We start from the raw sequence: 15,274 nt of genomic DNA, 5'->3' as shown, positions 1-15,274 counted from the left end.
CTATTACTATTCAAAATCATCTTCTTGTCCATGGAAGTTTTCTGTATTTACCAAAGTGCATCACCCCCTTTACTGCTCCTGCTTCTAAGACTCAGTGGACACCAGCATTTGGAAGTCGTCCAGGAACATCACCTAAATGCAGCTGTATAGTTGTGTGACCATATGAGGTAATGGAATAGGCACATACTTTTTATGGGCTGAACACCTTGGTAGAGTGCTTGGTTGCATTTGTGCTGTGGTCTCCTACTGTAGAAACGTATCGTTTGGTGTATTGGTTCCTGGACGAGCCAGTTGATTGTATTAATAAAGATCAAAAATAGGATTGATGGTACTTCTGCTTGGAATTGTCAAGGTTTTCAAGATCAGGCAGAGCTTGGAGTCTTTGAATACTGGTTTCTGATGACCCAAGGGCATCTGTTAGGCATCGGCAGACTGCAGAACACGCAGTGATTTCCACGTAAGAGATGTCAGCACAGCCGTGAACCAGGAGAGTCTAGTCCAACCCTGTTTATCCAGCTTCTGCTTGTCCCAAATTGCTGTCATCAAACCCAGTTGTTCACACTGCAAGGATCAGTCCTGTTTTAATGGAGGCCATGCTGCCTCGCCCCTGACTCTGAGCTCAGTGGAGAGGGGTCTGTAAATGCAGGTCTGCCCAGATGTAGACACCTGTGAGTGTGTATCTCGCTTAATCCCAAATCCAAGCTTTTACAGTTTCTTGACATGGCTGGTGGCCACAGGAAGGGGTAAACAAGAACAGTTGAACTCTTAAGACATTTTATTTGGTCTTTCTTTTAGCAGCTTGGTGGGTGGGTAAGATAAGCCTTTCATACTTGAATATTTCTCGAAGATTTCTGAGAGGCGTTCTGCCATTCAGAATTCTTTTTTTTTTTTTTTGCCTGAAATTATCTTATCTTCTGCCCTTTGCTTTTTTGGACTAGTTATGATAGTTTCTGAAATGGTAATAAAATAGTCATTTTTGACACATCTCTGACAAAAACGTATTGTAATCTCTTGTTACCATTGTGTGTGGAGGGCAGAAGGTGGGGGACTCGTATGTGAACAAGGTGGGTTTTGTTGAAATTTAAGTGACAGATGGCTGGCATTAAGGATTATGAATCTGTCATCTGTCATTTCATATATATATATATTTAAAATTTCTCTGTCATTTTTGTGCTGTGAGGTTACTCTCCCTGAAAGTGAGTGTTTATGCTCAGGAAAACACTTTTAATATCACCAGAAATTGATGTGGGTGCCCATGTGCCCAGCTGATCAGGACGGAATGTCTCTGAGCTTTAGACGGGGAGCATTTTGATCTCGGGGAGCCCACTGCCCTTGACCTCAAAGCTGGGCTGGCATCACTTGTTATCCCTGTCTGGGTGGGTGTGTGCCCCCCCCCCACCGTGTCCCTTGCAGGGAGGGGCAGCTGCACCCCGGGAGCCGAGGTCCAGGGACACCCTGAGATGTGCCTCTGTCATGCCTTCCACATGAAAACCTGCCTTCTGATAGCTATCTTTGCGAGCCAGTGAGAGCCTGTTCTTGCTATGTTTTAATGAGGAATGATACTGTGGTTTCCCAGTGCTTTCCACCCGTCTCTGTTTTTTTGTCTTTCAACAGGCTAACCGGCCTCCTGCGAAGCTTAACCTCTTGACCTGCCAAGTGAAGACCAACCCCGAGGAGAAGAAGTGTTTTGACCTAATTTCACGTAAGTTTCTTTCTCAGAGGCTGAGCTGCACAGAAGTGATTTTACCCTCTCGTCTAGGGCATCAACCCCATCTCAGACAGCGCGTTAATTTAAAGAATTGGTCTTCAAAGAGAAAGCCCTTTATTTCAGGTGACTGTATGCTTTTTATTTCCGCTGGTGATGGTCTGCTTGCCGGTCTCTCGGTTCAGGGCTTGAACCTGCGGACGGCCTTGCTCCACTCACGGGATCTATAAACTTGGGCACGTCCTCTCAGCTTCCCAAGCCTCGGGTTTCCTATTGGTAAACAGGGAGATTATACTAGATCAGCCCTCAAGCCTAAAAATCCCTTCACTTCACGATAAAAAAGGACAGTTCTGTCATCAGAGCTCCCCTAACTTGGGCGCTGTTAGAACTGCTGCACCACTGATGTGATGAGGCCCCCGGCAGAGCTCTTGAAACTCTCGGGTTGAAATCTACTTGTCTTCCCGCCCCAGAATTAGTGTTGCTGCTCCTGTGCTGCTCGTCTTTGTGGCAGACCAAGGAGAACCACCACAGAACCATCCATTGTGGCGAGTGGCCTCTCAGCATCGCCTAAGGGAGAGGGAAAGGGCGAGCGATTTCTTAAAGAAACACGATGGCCTTTTGGTCTTGGCAGTTTTCAGTGGCAGGGTTACAGTTTGGGGGAAGGAAAGGGCCAGCTCCCCTTTCAAAAGGCAGTCACTGGGGATTTGGGCACAAGAGCTATATTTATAGAGGAAAACTCCAGACCGTGCCTTTTGGGAAGATGAGTGCTGTCTTATTTGCCTCAGTATCCTGAGCATGAGGTGGCTGCTTTTTAACATGTGTGTTGGGTTGTATTATTGAGGGTAGGAAGTTACTATGTAAGTTCATGCTCATGGCAAACTTAGAGGAAATGATCACCAGCTCCTCTGTGCTTGGGGAGGAGACGGAGGCCCGGGCTGGTGCCTGTTCTCATGCGCCTGGTGCAGCAGCCCAGGCCAGTTTCCTGTTCTCATATGCCCGGTCCCGAGCTGCAGCAGCATGTTGAGCAGTGTGACGTGTGGTTTGGGTGCTGTTTGTTCTGATCTTCAGCTTCCAGACCGATTTGCAAAATAAAAATCGACTCTCCCCGGGTTCCAGGCCTGTGACCCTGCTCAGTTTCGTCAGGCCCGGCTTCCAGGCCTGTGTCCCTGCTCAGTTTCGTCAGGCCTGGCTTCCAGGCCTGTGTCCCTGCTCAGTTTCGTCAGGCCCGCAGGTGCATTTACCCTCCTTGCTCTCAGATCCTTCACTCCCTCAGGATGGTGTGGAATGTGGAGGATCGCCCATGCTTTAAAATGTGCCCCTGGATGGCAATAAAAAGTGACAGTTAAAGGGAGACAGCTTGGGGGTCGTATGTGACGTCAGCCAGTGTCTAGGGGACACTTGGAGGCCTGCAGCCTTTCCATCTTCTGAAGCACTAACTCATGAGAAGGGGCGCATTCCCCTCCAGTAGCTGATCGGCGGTTAGTCACGGAGTGTGAGTTCTGCGCCCGGGGAGGTGGGCCTGCACACCCTCGCTTGCCCTGGTCGCTCCAGCACCCCTGTGGGACCCCTGTCAGAGACCATGTGTGCAGAAGCATTTCTTTCAGGCGTGTAGATGACTCCGAAGCCTCCCAGCATACACATTTGAACAGCTGGCCAGGCCCCAGGCATCTGGTTCTGTGCTCGCGCTCTGGCCACCTGACATTCACAAGATTCCATCAGTGTCTTTGCTCTGTTGCCTGACGTGATAAATACCTTCGGTCAAGAGCTTCCAGCCTCCGGTACGCGGAAGAGCTTTCTGAATCTGGTCCTAGGCGCTGAGTCCACTGTCGTCTTTGAAAAATGCTCTCATCTCTTCTTGCCACTGTCTTCCAGTGGGTAGAATGAATCCCAGTCCTACACACTTGTCATCCTCAGCTAGTTTTCAAGAGGTGATGCTGACCTGGGAGCGTGTGTAGTGGCAGTGCTTTGTTGCAGCGCTATGTGGGTTTGGGTCGTTACAGAGAAATGTCAAAACTGGTCAGAGCCCCCCCGCCCCCCACCAGGAACCATCAAGGGAGACACTGCAGAGTGAGAAAACCGTGACCTGACGAGCGTCCTGAGAGGTGGGGGCCTGGCTTCGGGTCTGACTCTACCTGCTGACCGGGCTGCTGGGACTCACACGTATCCCCGAGACACCTTTGTGCTTGTGAAACATCTGGGTGGCTGGAGAAATAAAAGTCAAGCTGTAGATGGGCAGCGAGGATGCTGTTTCAGGTGTGAGTCTACCAGGCCCCGAGGAGCCGCCCCTTCCTCCTGTCCCTCAACCTGCAAAGCCAGCTTGGAATCACCCAGAGAGCCCGGGAGGAACAGACTGACTGCTGGCTTCAACTGTTTCCCTGCAGGATCCTCCTTTACCGATCTTTCCCCCAGATAGGGACTCCCCGCCCAGATCAAGCCATCAGTGGGCCTGGCTTCTCAAGGAGGACGTCCCTGTGGCAAGGCCAGCCTTTCTGGAACCTGTCCAGTCCTCTTGCCCTCAGATTGACCCCACTGATTACGAATTCAAGTCCTGAGCCATTATCCTCAGATCATGCAGTCATGCCAGGTGAGGTGGGAGGTGTAGGAGAAGGTGCACATGATCTAGGTCAGTCCCCTGAGTGGGATGGACCCACAGGGTGCCTCTCCAGGTCCACATGGAGGGTTCGTGGCCAGCTGGAGCCCAAGCCTGGGGCCGAGAAGCAGCCCTTCCCAGGATACCGTCGCAGCAGGGCTCTGGAAACCTCCTCCTTTCTCCTCACTCTAGTTGAATCTGCTAGAAATAAAGGCATCGTGAAAGAGTGTCCATACGAGGGAATTCTTTTTATTTTTTTAATTTATTTTTTATGCAGAAGGTTCTTATTAGTTATTTATTTTATACATCTTAGTGTCTACATGTCAATCCCAATCGCCCAGTTCATCCCACCACCACCCCCCGTCACTCTCCCCGCTTGGTGTCCATAGGTTTGTTCTCTACATCTGTGTCTGTTTCTGCCTTGCAAACCGGTTCATCTGTAACATTTTCTAGATTCCACATATATGCGTTAATATACGATTCTTGTTTTTCTCTTTCTGACTTACTTCACTCTGTATGACAGTTTCTGCATCCATCCACATCTCTACGAATGACCCAAATTCGTTCCTTTTTATGGCTGAGTAATATTCCATTGTATATATGTACCACATCTTCTTTATCCATTCGTCCGTCGACGGGCCTGTAGGTTGCTTCTATGACCTGGCTATTGTAAACAGTGCTGCAGTGAACATTCGGGTGCATGTATCTTTTTGAATTATGATTTTCTCAGGGTATATGCCCAGTAGTGGGATTGCTGGGTCGTATGGTAATTCTATTTTTAGTCTTTTAAGGAACCTCCATACTGTTCTCCCTAGCGGCTGTATCAGTTTACATTCCCACCAACAGTGCCAGAGGGTTCCATACAAGGGAATTCTTATTTGGAAATCTTCACAGAGAATTTCCCCTGCTTCTCCACCATTCATGTGGTAAAATGCAGAATTGGCCACAGAAATGGGTTGCTCCCCCGTCTCCTTGATTTTCCTGCGGCATCTGTGCCTTGTCTGACCATGAAGTGGCTTCGGGGAAAACTTGGAGGGTTTTAGGCCTGGTGTCAGACCCGGTCCTCTGGTGCAACCTGCCATGGTCATGGCTTCCCAAGGACTCTGAGATCCACTTAGAGTGGATGTGGACCTGCCCCCTCTGGCCTTCCCACAGGTAAGGCTCTGCACACCAGGTAGAGTGGGGGCAGGGAAAGCGGCCTCTCTCCCTAGCACCTGACCACTGACATTTGGATCACAGGATGAAGTTTATTTTTCTGAACTTGACACGGGTCTCTCTTTTTTTTTTTTTAAAGTAATTATTTTATTTTTGGCTGTGTTGGGTCTCAGTTGTGGCATGCGGGATCTTTTGTTGTGGCATGTGGGCTTCTCTAGTTGTGGCACAAGCTCCAGAGGGCGTGGGCTCAGTAGTTGCTGCGCACTCGGGCTTAGTTGCTCCGTGGCACATGGGATCTTAGCTCCTGGACCAGGGATGGAACCTGCGTCCCCTGCATTGGAAGGCGGGTTCTTAACCACTGGACCACCAGGGAAGTCCCTTGGCACAGTTCTCTTAAACCCTGTTCCTGTCCTCAGTAACAGGCTGGGGATGGAGGGTGTGGGGTGTCCCCTCCGTGTCAGGAAAATAGGAAGAGGATCAGAGCTGGGGTCAAAACCTGACCCCTCGGCCACTGGGTGCGCTTGTTCCTGCCTCTTAACCTCTCTGGGCCTCAGCCTCCTCCCAGTCAGCTCACCAAGAATTATCCTAAGAACTAAAGTGCTTTCAGGAGTGTAAAAGCCACAGTGTTCACTCACTTTGAGGGGCACAGATGTTTATTGTGAACCCCAAGGACAGTCCCTGCATGTCACCGCTCTGCCATCTGCAGAAGTTGGATCTCCCCCCCTTTTTTTTTTCATTTTTGTTTTTTAAATTTAATTTTCTTTCTTACTTTGTTTTTGGACTGATTGTAGGCAAAGAATTTCTGTATATCCCTTACCCAGCTCCCCCTAATACTGACAGCATAGTACAGGTTATCAGTTACTGTTTAGTACATAATATCAGCCATATCTGCAACTGTCAAAACCAGGAAATTTACATTGGTGTGATGCTGTTAACTAAGAATCTTATTCAGATTTTACCATTTTTTCCACTAGTGTCCTCTTTCTGTTCGAGGATTCTCTCCAGGATTCCACATTGCTGCTGTTATTTCACCCTAGTCACGTACAGTCTATATCAGTTCTGTATCTTTCCTTGTCTTTCATTACTTTGATACTTTGAAAATTATTGATCAGTTTTTTGGTCATATGTCCCTCAGTTTGGGTTTCTCTGATGCTTTCCCACAATTGGACTGAGGCTATACACTTTGGGCTAAGAAGGCCAGAAAGCTTGTAAGATACTCGCTTTAGATAAGACTTTTACTATTCAAAGGGCCATAACAATTGGGGGCCAACTCTGTAGCAAGTTAAAAAAAAAAAAAAAGCTTTTGAAAGGATAGTGATGGTTTTCATTGAAGAGCTTCAGTTTTTTGGAAGTTGCGTCCCTTTAGACTTGAATGGAGGAAAGGAGCTGGCTCGATAATTTGCATTAGAAAGCCACAGTTCCCAGGCGAGGGCTTGTAAAGGGCAGGAGGGAGTGCTTGGTTGTATACAGATCATTGACTTCGTGGCAGAGTTTAGACTCTTCCTGAGGTTAATTACAAACCACTTTCTTTTGGAATTGTGTATGGATTACTGTCCGGGCTCACAACTGATGAAACCCCTCTTGCCTTGCAGATGACAGGACATACCACTTTCAAGCAGAGGACGAACAGGAATGTCAAATGTAAGTTGTTTGGGGGTGGGGCCTTGGAAGGGCAGTCGTCCTTGGGATTTAACACAGCGTCACTGTTATTTTTCTAGATGGATGTCTGTGCTTCAGAACAGCAAAGAAGAAGCTCTGAACAATGCATTTAAGGGAGATGACAGCACAGGAGAAAATAACATAGTCCAAGAACTGACAAAGGAGATCATCTCCGAGGTCCAGAGGATGACAGGCAATGACGTGTGTTGCGACTGCGGGGCGCCAGGTGACCCAGCCACCCCCTCCAGCTCTAGGACGTTTAAATCCTGTTCCAACTCACAGAAGCCAGTCACTGATTTTCCCTTTCATTTCAAACACCAAGTTCAGCGCAGCCCAGCCTGAGCTCACGCTGTCACACAGATGCTTACTGAACTGTGCACAGACTAAGTCGGGGAAAGGGTGGGAAGATGCCTGCCTCCGGGCCCTCAGAGCAGGCCTGCAGGGAGAGAGCCCCATAGAGCTGAAACGGTTTAAATGCTTTTTGAGAAATGAAAACAGAAGCACACAGTGAGGGTGGAACCGGGGTCATCCGGTCATTGTATTGGCTCCAAACTGCGGCTTTTTCCAGGATTCAATCCGTCCTCCCCTTGTACCGCTTTGTAGAACTTCTGCAGCAACTTTAAGCCGCTGTCTAGTCTGTGACCCTGGAAGAGCCACTTACTTTGTTAGATGTCAGTTTCCCTTTTTGGAAGATGAAGGGACCAGTGGAGATTGTCTGTGAGCCCCGGCCAGCTGCCACATTCCGTGAAATGAGGTGTTTATTTCTGTATTTTGATAAGGCCTACTGGGGTTTCATTTTCAATGGACATAAAGTATCGTAGATTTTAGCAACCAGTATTTTAAGCGTTTAATGAGCTGACTTATTCCTGTAGCTCAGACGGGCCGGTGTTAGGGGATCTGTGGGCTGCTTAGGGTGGCCGTGTGCCTTTTCGTTCCCCTGGTTCTGTGACAACTTCCATTTTTAAAAAGGCGCAACGGGGCTTCCCTGGTGGCGCAGTGGTTGAGAGTCCGCCTGCCGATGCAGGGGACACGGGTTCGTGCCCTGGTCCAGGAAGATCCCACATGCTGCGGAGCGGCTGGGCCCGTGAGCCATGGCCGCTGAGCCTGCGCATCCGGAGCCTGTGCTCCACAACGGGAGAGGCCACAACAGTGAGAGGCTGCATACCACAAAAAAAAAAAAAAAAAAAAAGGCGCAACGAAAATAGAGTGGACAGTTGAGAAGTGCCGTGGGTTCCTCTTACCCTGGAGGCTGTATTTGGGGGTAATTTGAGGAATTACCTCATGGGGTCTCGGACTGTTAAAAACATACCTTTGGCAGGAGATGCTGCAGGGAGTGAAGGTATTGAACTGTGCTTTTTCTTAGACGAGGACAGTGTAGTACTTGGACTTGTAAAACACTTATAAGGAATCAAAGCTATGACATTTTTGTTTTAAAATGCTAAAAGACAGTCTGAGTGATATGAAGCAGTCTAAATGTACACTCATACCCACCAAAAGCATGACACAGTCGGTTCAGTAGAATAGGTCTAGTGAAGTGAAAACACCAGTGCCCGGGAGTATTTCCGAACTCAGATAAAATGTTTATAATTTGAACATTTTAAAGATAACTTTGTGCAAACTAGTGACCAAGGTTGCAGTATTTGCCACCTATGAGTTTCTGAGGGCCACAAGCAAATTCTAAAGAGAATTGTACTTCTGGGCTGTGATCATGTCCTCAGGAATGTTTTATTTTGAATTCCGTGTTTTCAGTAAATTCAGCGTTCATCCGTCACGCATTTCTTGAGTGCCTACTCTGGTGCTCGGCTAGGAGGCGTCGCTGAGCAAGTAAACGTGGTGCAGGTGTGGGTTTGATCCCAGGTGAAGGCAGGGCTGCAGTCTGGCTCTGCAGCCTCACGCAAGGAAGGCCCTTCACCTCTCTGAGCAAGATGGTGAAGACACCTGCCCTGTGTGCCTCCAGGCGCTCTTGTATGTGTTAAATGAGAAATTTAGGGAAAGCACCTGTAATTTCTGAAGCTATCACACCTTGAGCTATTATTGCTACTATAATTGCTTCAACTCTGTGCTGAACTGAGCATGGCATCAGCACATAGTGGGTGTTTTCTGCTGGTTATTAGCATGTTTGACAGTCCCCCGTGTGGTGCTAGACTTTGTCCCCTTTGCTGGTACCATCAGGTTGGTGATGGGGATGGTCTGTATCCAGGGACCCTCGGCCACTAGAGGGCGCTGTGTCCTATTTATTCTTGTACAGACAGCCCTGCCCCTTGGGAGTGCTTAACAAATGAATTGAAGGACGGGGAGGTGGAGCCCTAGGAAGAGGAGGGAGAATAGATACGTGCACATGTGTGTATTGTGTGTAAATTGGTGGTAATTAATGATGAACGAGGGTTCCAGCTGCATGTAGGATCCAAAAAAAAAAAATGCTAATGATGTAACAAAACTCCATGTTCAGTAACTATGCAAGAAAAAAGTTCTGACCCCTGCCCTCTCCTTACAAGCTCCAATTTTCCCTATTCTCTTTGGCAGATCCTACGTGGCTCTCCACCAACCTGGGCATTCTGACCTGCATTGAGTGTTCTGGCATCCACCGAGAGCTGGGGGTTCACTACTCCAGGATGCAGTCCCTGACGTTAGATGTGTTAGGAACATCTGAGCTGCTGGTATGTTTCGAATCCTTGATTTTGGAGTGAAAACAAATGATCTGAAAGCTAGGTTTTCATTTTGGCACTTGAATCCATTTCTGTTTCTTAAAATTTCGCTGGGCTGGTAGCTGTTGATATTGCCACGTGGATTTGGGCAATTAGAAACTCGTTGGTAATTCCTCCTCCTCGGCTACTAGTATTATAGTTGAGGGTTGCAAAGCTTTATTCTTTTTTTTTTTTTTTTTTTCTTCTGATACTTTTCCTACTGTATATTTCCTACTGCTTATTTCAGCTGCCTTGTGTCCTCTTGAAATATATGATTTAGTGAGCACTAAAGACTAAGTTGTACAACCTGCAGTTTTATATGACTTAAGTATAGACTAAAAAGTGAAAAACTTTATCTCTAAGAAAATGTTTTAGTTAGTCCCCCAAAGCAATTTACTTATTCAACATATATTTGAATGTTTTATCTCAAACAAGAGATTTAGATCTGAGCATTCAAAGATGACCAACACTTAGCGTCTGCCCCTGTGAATGCTCGGGGTCACATGGGGTAGGAACAGACACTTGAGAAAGTACCGTGTAATATGATGCAAGCTGTGACGTGGGGTGGGCAAAGTGAACAGCAAGCCTGGGGGACTTTACAGAGGAGGTGATAGATACCTAAAGGATGAGTTGCAGTTGGTCAGCTAGAGAAGAAGAAAAAAATCATTCTAGCAGCAGAAATGATTATAGAAAAAGGGGCTGTAAAGTAAAAAAGCTTGATTTGTTTTTGGTACGATGTGAAGAGCCAATGTAGATTTTGTGCCCTTGGTCTATTGTTTTTTTTTTTTTTTTTTTTTTTTTGGCTGCGCCGGGTCTTAGTTGTGGCATGCAGGATCTTTAGTTGCAGCATGTGGACTCTTAGTTGTGGCATGAATGCAGGATCTAGTTCTCTGACTAGGGATTGGACCCGGGCCCCCTGCATTGGGAGCACGGAGTCTTACCCACTGGCCCACCAGGGAAGTCCCACAAAGGTTTATCCTTAAATGAATAAAATGAATTGAACTTATAAAGGAGTGTTGAGACTGGTGTGAGATTCTGGAATAGGATGGTGGCAGAGTCCAGTTCACCCCAGTCATTAAGCAGGTGCAGAACCTAGAGCCCAGAGACAGTAAAGGACTCATTCTTCCTGAGTCGTCTGCCGAGTCTGCGGTGCAGTCACTACCTGGCTCAAGCCTCCGGTGGACTTGTCCTCTGTCTCTTATTGTTGCCTTTTGGGAGAGATACTGGTATTTGCTTCTACTGCCTTTGTTTCTAAAGAAAAAAGTGTTTCATTGTTCGTTGGGTGATAACACATAAGCCATGCAGTGTATTAGGGGGTTGAAGCATTTCCTGTAAAGTGACTTTCAGAGCGTTGAGACTGGCCCCACTGAGGAACAAGCATATCACACATGGGTGGTGCTTTGGGGCGCCTAAAACATGAGCTCTTCGGACTGTTTTCAAAGTCTATAGCTGCCGATTAGAAGGTAGTATTTGAAATTGTTTTTTGAGGTGGCTGAGCATTGGACAGTGACTATTAAATGGATATTGATTGCCATTGATTTTAATGTCAAGAGCAGTAGTCTTGGCAGAAAATCAATTACCGTGGTCAGTAGATCTCTCAGGGGGCCGTAAGTCATACCGATGACTATTCTGGATCCAACGTGTCTGAACTTGTAATGCATTTAGAACTATCTTGCCGAATCCTTCCTGTCTTTCCAAGGAGTTCGTTTACGGTCTTGAGAGACAAAGCTGGGAGAAACTGGAGTGGATTCTGGTAGCCCAGTTTTAGTAGCATCACTGATTACTTCAAGTTTACAGCTAAGCTAGCCTTGGCGGGACCCAAGCAGTGTATTCTTGGTTACACACTACAGTTATTGTTAATGTCATAACGCATACAGCCTCCATCATAGAGCTGTGTGTGTGCAGGCGGTATCCTGGGTAATTGGCAATGGCATAGATTTGAAATTCTCGCGGTATATTTTCAGAGACACATAAATTACTTCTCAGTGAGCACTGGTAAACTACTGCAGTGGCTGTACTGCCCTGGTGGGTTTTTTTTAAAACAATTGGAAGTGTTAAGTGGTTTATGCTGAAGTAATAATTGTTGATTCTGTACGAGGCACTTCTCGAGGCACTTTGCACGGCGCTTTGTGTGTCTTAGCTCATTTTGCTCTTTTCTCTTCACTCCAGTCCTGTGGCCCTGGTGTATTATCCCCATTTTACAAAAGAGGAACTGAGGCTTAGAATGTTTTAACGAGCCCAAGGTTATGTAGTTATCAAAGCACCAGATCTGGGGTGGAGGCCTCTTTAATCTGATTCCAGAGCTCACACTCTTAACCCTTGAGGACTCTCCCTGTGGAGAGGATTTAAACATCACTACCATCCCTCCTCATTCCCCATCCTCATGCCTGACAAATGTCTAACCGCCAGCTCTCTGGGAGGGAAAAAAGCCCGGCTTTGTAGTCACGTGATGTAAATGCTCCCACCGTGGCCATTTGCAGGCCACAGTGTGCATAACTGAATGTGCAGTGGGAAAGACCACACAGGTTATGTAGTAAGTTTGCCACACAAATACAACTTCAAAAATAGCATAGTAAAATAGTTAGGAAGTGATGAGTTTTCAGTAGTACTTTGTTTTTAGTATAGTCTTTTTGTTTGTTTTTTTCTGAGGCTGCACCATGCAGCTTATGGGAGGGATCTCAGTTCCCCGATCAGGGACTGACCCCTGGGCCCCGGCAGTGGAAACAGGTAGTCCTAACCACTGGACCGCCAGGGACTTCCCTAGTATACTTTATTTGATCATGAGTTTATATAATGTAATTTTTAATAACAGCTGTTTAACAGCTGGCTTGTGTAAGCTGGTAGGAGCCTGATCCTGACACATCTGTTATACCTGCTTACATGTGTCTCAGAAACTTAACTGATGATCTGCCTGAGACTACTGCCTACTGCAGAGAGAAACACCAGAGACGGTTGGAAGGAGAATGTCTCCATTTCGATGAAAAGATGAGCTGGCTTCTGATCCCAGGCTCAGATCTTTGTTTCTTCTCCTGGAGCCTCCATCTGTATCTCTGTCTGTATATTCTCCTAGGCATTCAAAGTTTGACCAACTCTCAGCCATTATGGAGAAATCAGGAAGAGCCTGCTTAACTAAGATCTGCAGATATTTCTGATATCTAATCTCTGCCATAGCTTTAAACTCTCCCTTATCTAAGCCTCTTTTCCTGAGTGGTTATCAGAAAAACAAAGGGCAGAGGCCTGAATCACTGGGATTTATTCCCACCCTCTCTTTGCCCCTGAACTCGCCTGTCTGGCCACTCACAGGAAGAAGACGTCTCCCCCTCTCACCCCAACCCTGTTACTACGGGCATGACACCACCTCCAGACCCTTTTTCCTCAGCCGTTTGTTAAGCAATAGGTGGAGGGTGTGTGTCAGGTGTTGTTAGTGCCATTTGTAAAGCATGAGAATGTCGAGCCTTTTTAGAGTGCCTGGTTCTTTTATTTTGCTTAGATGCCTGAACAAAAGATCTCCTGAAGGCTTGACACACACACTGTGTGTGTGTGTGTGTGTGTGTGTGTGTGTGTGTGTGTGTGTGTGTGTGTTCAGAATTACATCCAGCACATAGTGAGAACTATAAAGTATTAGCTGTTATTATTATCGTTGTTACCTTCTCCTCCCAGATGATTTGAACAAAATCCTTTCAGAAAAATCATCTGCGTGTCCTAATGTGTGAATCCGCAGGGAGACCCCACCCGGGTTGACTGCTCTGTTTGTGAACCTTTCAGGTTCACAGAGCAGTGGTGTCAGGGTCTTGGGCTGGTGTGTTCATCAGAATACGTTTTCTTGCGCAGCACATGTTAATTAGACCCCTTGTACCCTATTAAAGAGATAAGAGGGTGAACTGGAAGATAACTTGCTGTCGTGTCCGAGGCTGCAGCCCGAATAGGGCTGCTTTCCAGAGCAGAGTCACAGAGCCACACACATGGATGTGCTGTGACAGGAGAGGGGTTTTTGCACGGCCTGATGGAGACAGCAGATACACGAGCAGGGATTTTCATTTCCTGGCTGGCACTGTGTTCTAAATAGACAGATGCTCACCCTGTAAAGTGCAGCTCCTGTCCCCCCATACGGTCTCACCGTGGTCCTCATAACAGAAGTCTTTTGCTTAATTCCATAAAGTATTTTCTGGCCTGGGGTTTGTAAACAGTTTCCCCTGATGGTATGTCGTAGTGGTTTCACCATTTCCTTCTTACTTTGTTTTTGTTTCAAAGCACGCTTGATTCCCATGTCAACCGAGTGGGTTTCAGCAGCATCCATGAAGGTGGCTGGTCAGCAGTCATCTTTCCTTCCCTTTGCCTCCTGCTTCTAGAATCACTTACTCGGTGGAAAGAAACTGGGGTAATTGAAGTATTAATTTGATTAGAGTTCAGGGAAGCTGTGCCATTTTAACTACTCTAGCATGCACCAGCCTAAGATCCTTAGATTTTAAAGCAAATCTGCTTTCAGAAAACCTCCTGATAAGCATAAATTTTAAAAAGATAAAGTTCCTCCTTAACATAGAAGATTACAATTTCAGTTCTGATTTTCAGGTCCTACGTAAAACAGTATTGTTGGTATGAGGGTCCTAGTGTCATATGATCAGTCTCACATCGTAAGTGAAATTAGTAAAGGAGATTTCAGTGTTATGGAATTGAATTTGAGTCAGTAATTTAAAAACCTTCCATCAAAGAATAGGGTCAGAAACCCCCAGGAGCGTATATTACTGACTCGGGCCTATTTTATGACTTTCTCCTGCCTCCTCATGAAGTTGTTAACAAGCTGTTAAATATAAAGCAGACCAGCCGACAGCTGGATCTGAGAGAGGGAGTGGAGAGGAAAGCCCTCAGAAACCAAGAGCTTCCTCACAGATCATACTGCGGTTTCACCTGGGCCCGAAAAGAAGCCACTCAGGCTGCAAAGAGCAGCAAGCAGTGTAGAAACAGGTACCATTTATTGAGTGACTGTTATGCTTCAGGCATTGTCCCAGGTCCTTTGTCTTATCTAGCCTAAACAAGAACCCCATTTTAAAAGGGAGGCTAGAGCCTGTGTTCTATTCTTTTTTCTTAAATCACAACTCTGAACTTTTTTTAACCACAAACCCTATCAGAAAAAATTGAGCACCAAAACATATACATGTCTGTGATGTATAGTTACACTTGTACTACTTACTAAGGAGTATATTATATACTTTGTCAAATATACCAAAAGCAGAATTTCTAGGGGCGCAGGTGAAGCATGACACACGGCACTTGTTGCGCACCTCGGGGTATTTTTTCATGCTCTGGTCTTTGGAGGCAGCAGTTTAGGGCACACTGCTGTCTCTTAGCTCACCTACCAGGGTCAGGTTCCTTCACTGCCCTGGGCCTTTTTATCCACCTGTATATTAAAGATGTGCCATGTGCTCCAAGCCTTCCAGCCTCCTGGGACCTGAGGGGGCCCAATAGCTAACACCCCATTTCCCT

General features: G+C 46.7%; 1 protein-coding gene across 2 annotated transcripts in view; it reads left to right on the top strand.

The window, feature by feature from the left end:
* ASAP2 (ArfGAP with SH3 domain, ankyrin repeat and PH domain 2) overlaps positions 1-15,274 on the top strand; it is a 162,402-nt gene that overhangs the window by 119,153 nt on the left and 27,975 nt on the right. For both annotated transcript variants that reach the window (XM_007456938.1, XM_007456939.1), the window contains exons 12-15: positions 1,615-1,702; positions 7,043-7,091; positions 7,169-7,335; positions 9,633-9,766. In XM_007456938.1, coding sequence (XP_007457000.1) covers positions 1,615-1,702; positions 7,043-7,091; positions 7,169-7,335; positions 9,633-9,766 — 438 coding nt within the window. The remainder of the gene's footprint in view (positions 1-1,614; positions 1,703-7,042; positions 7,092-7,168; positions 7,336-9,632; positions 9,767-15,274) is intronic.

This window comes from Lipotes vexillifer, unplaced genomic scaffold, assembly GCF_000442215.2.
Source record: "Lipotes vexillifer unplaced genomic scaffold, Lipotes_vexillifer_v1.1 scaffold390, whole genome shotgun sequence".
NCBI classification, from domain to species: domain Eukaryota; kingdom Metazoa; phylum Chordata; class Mammalia; order Artiodactyla; family Lipotidae; genus Lipotes; species Lipotes vexillifer.
The sequence above is the reverse complement of the archived record's forward strand: the minus strand, read 5'-3'. Positions and strand labels throughout refer to the sequence as shown.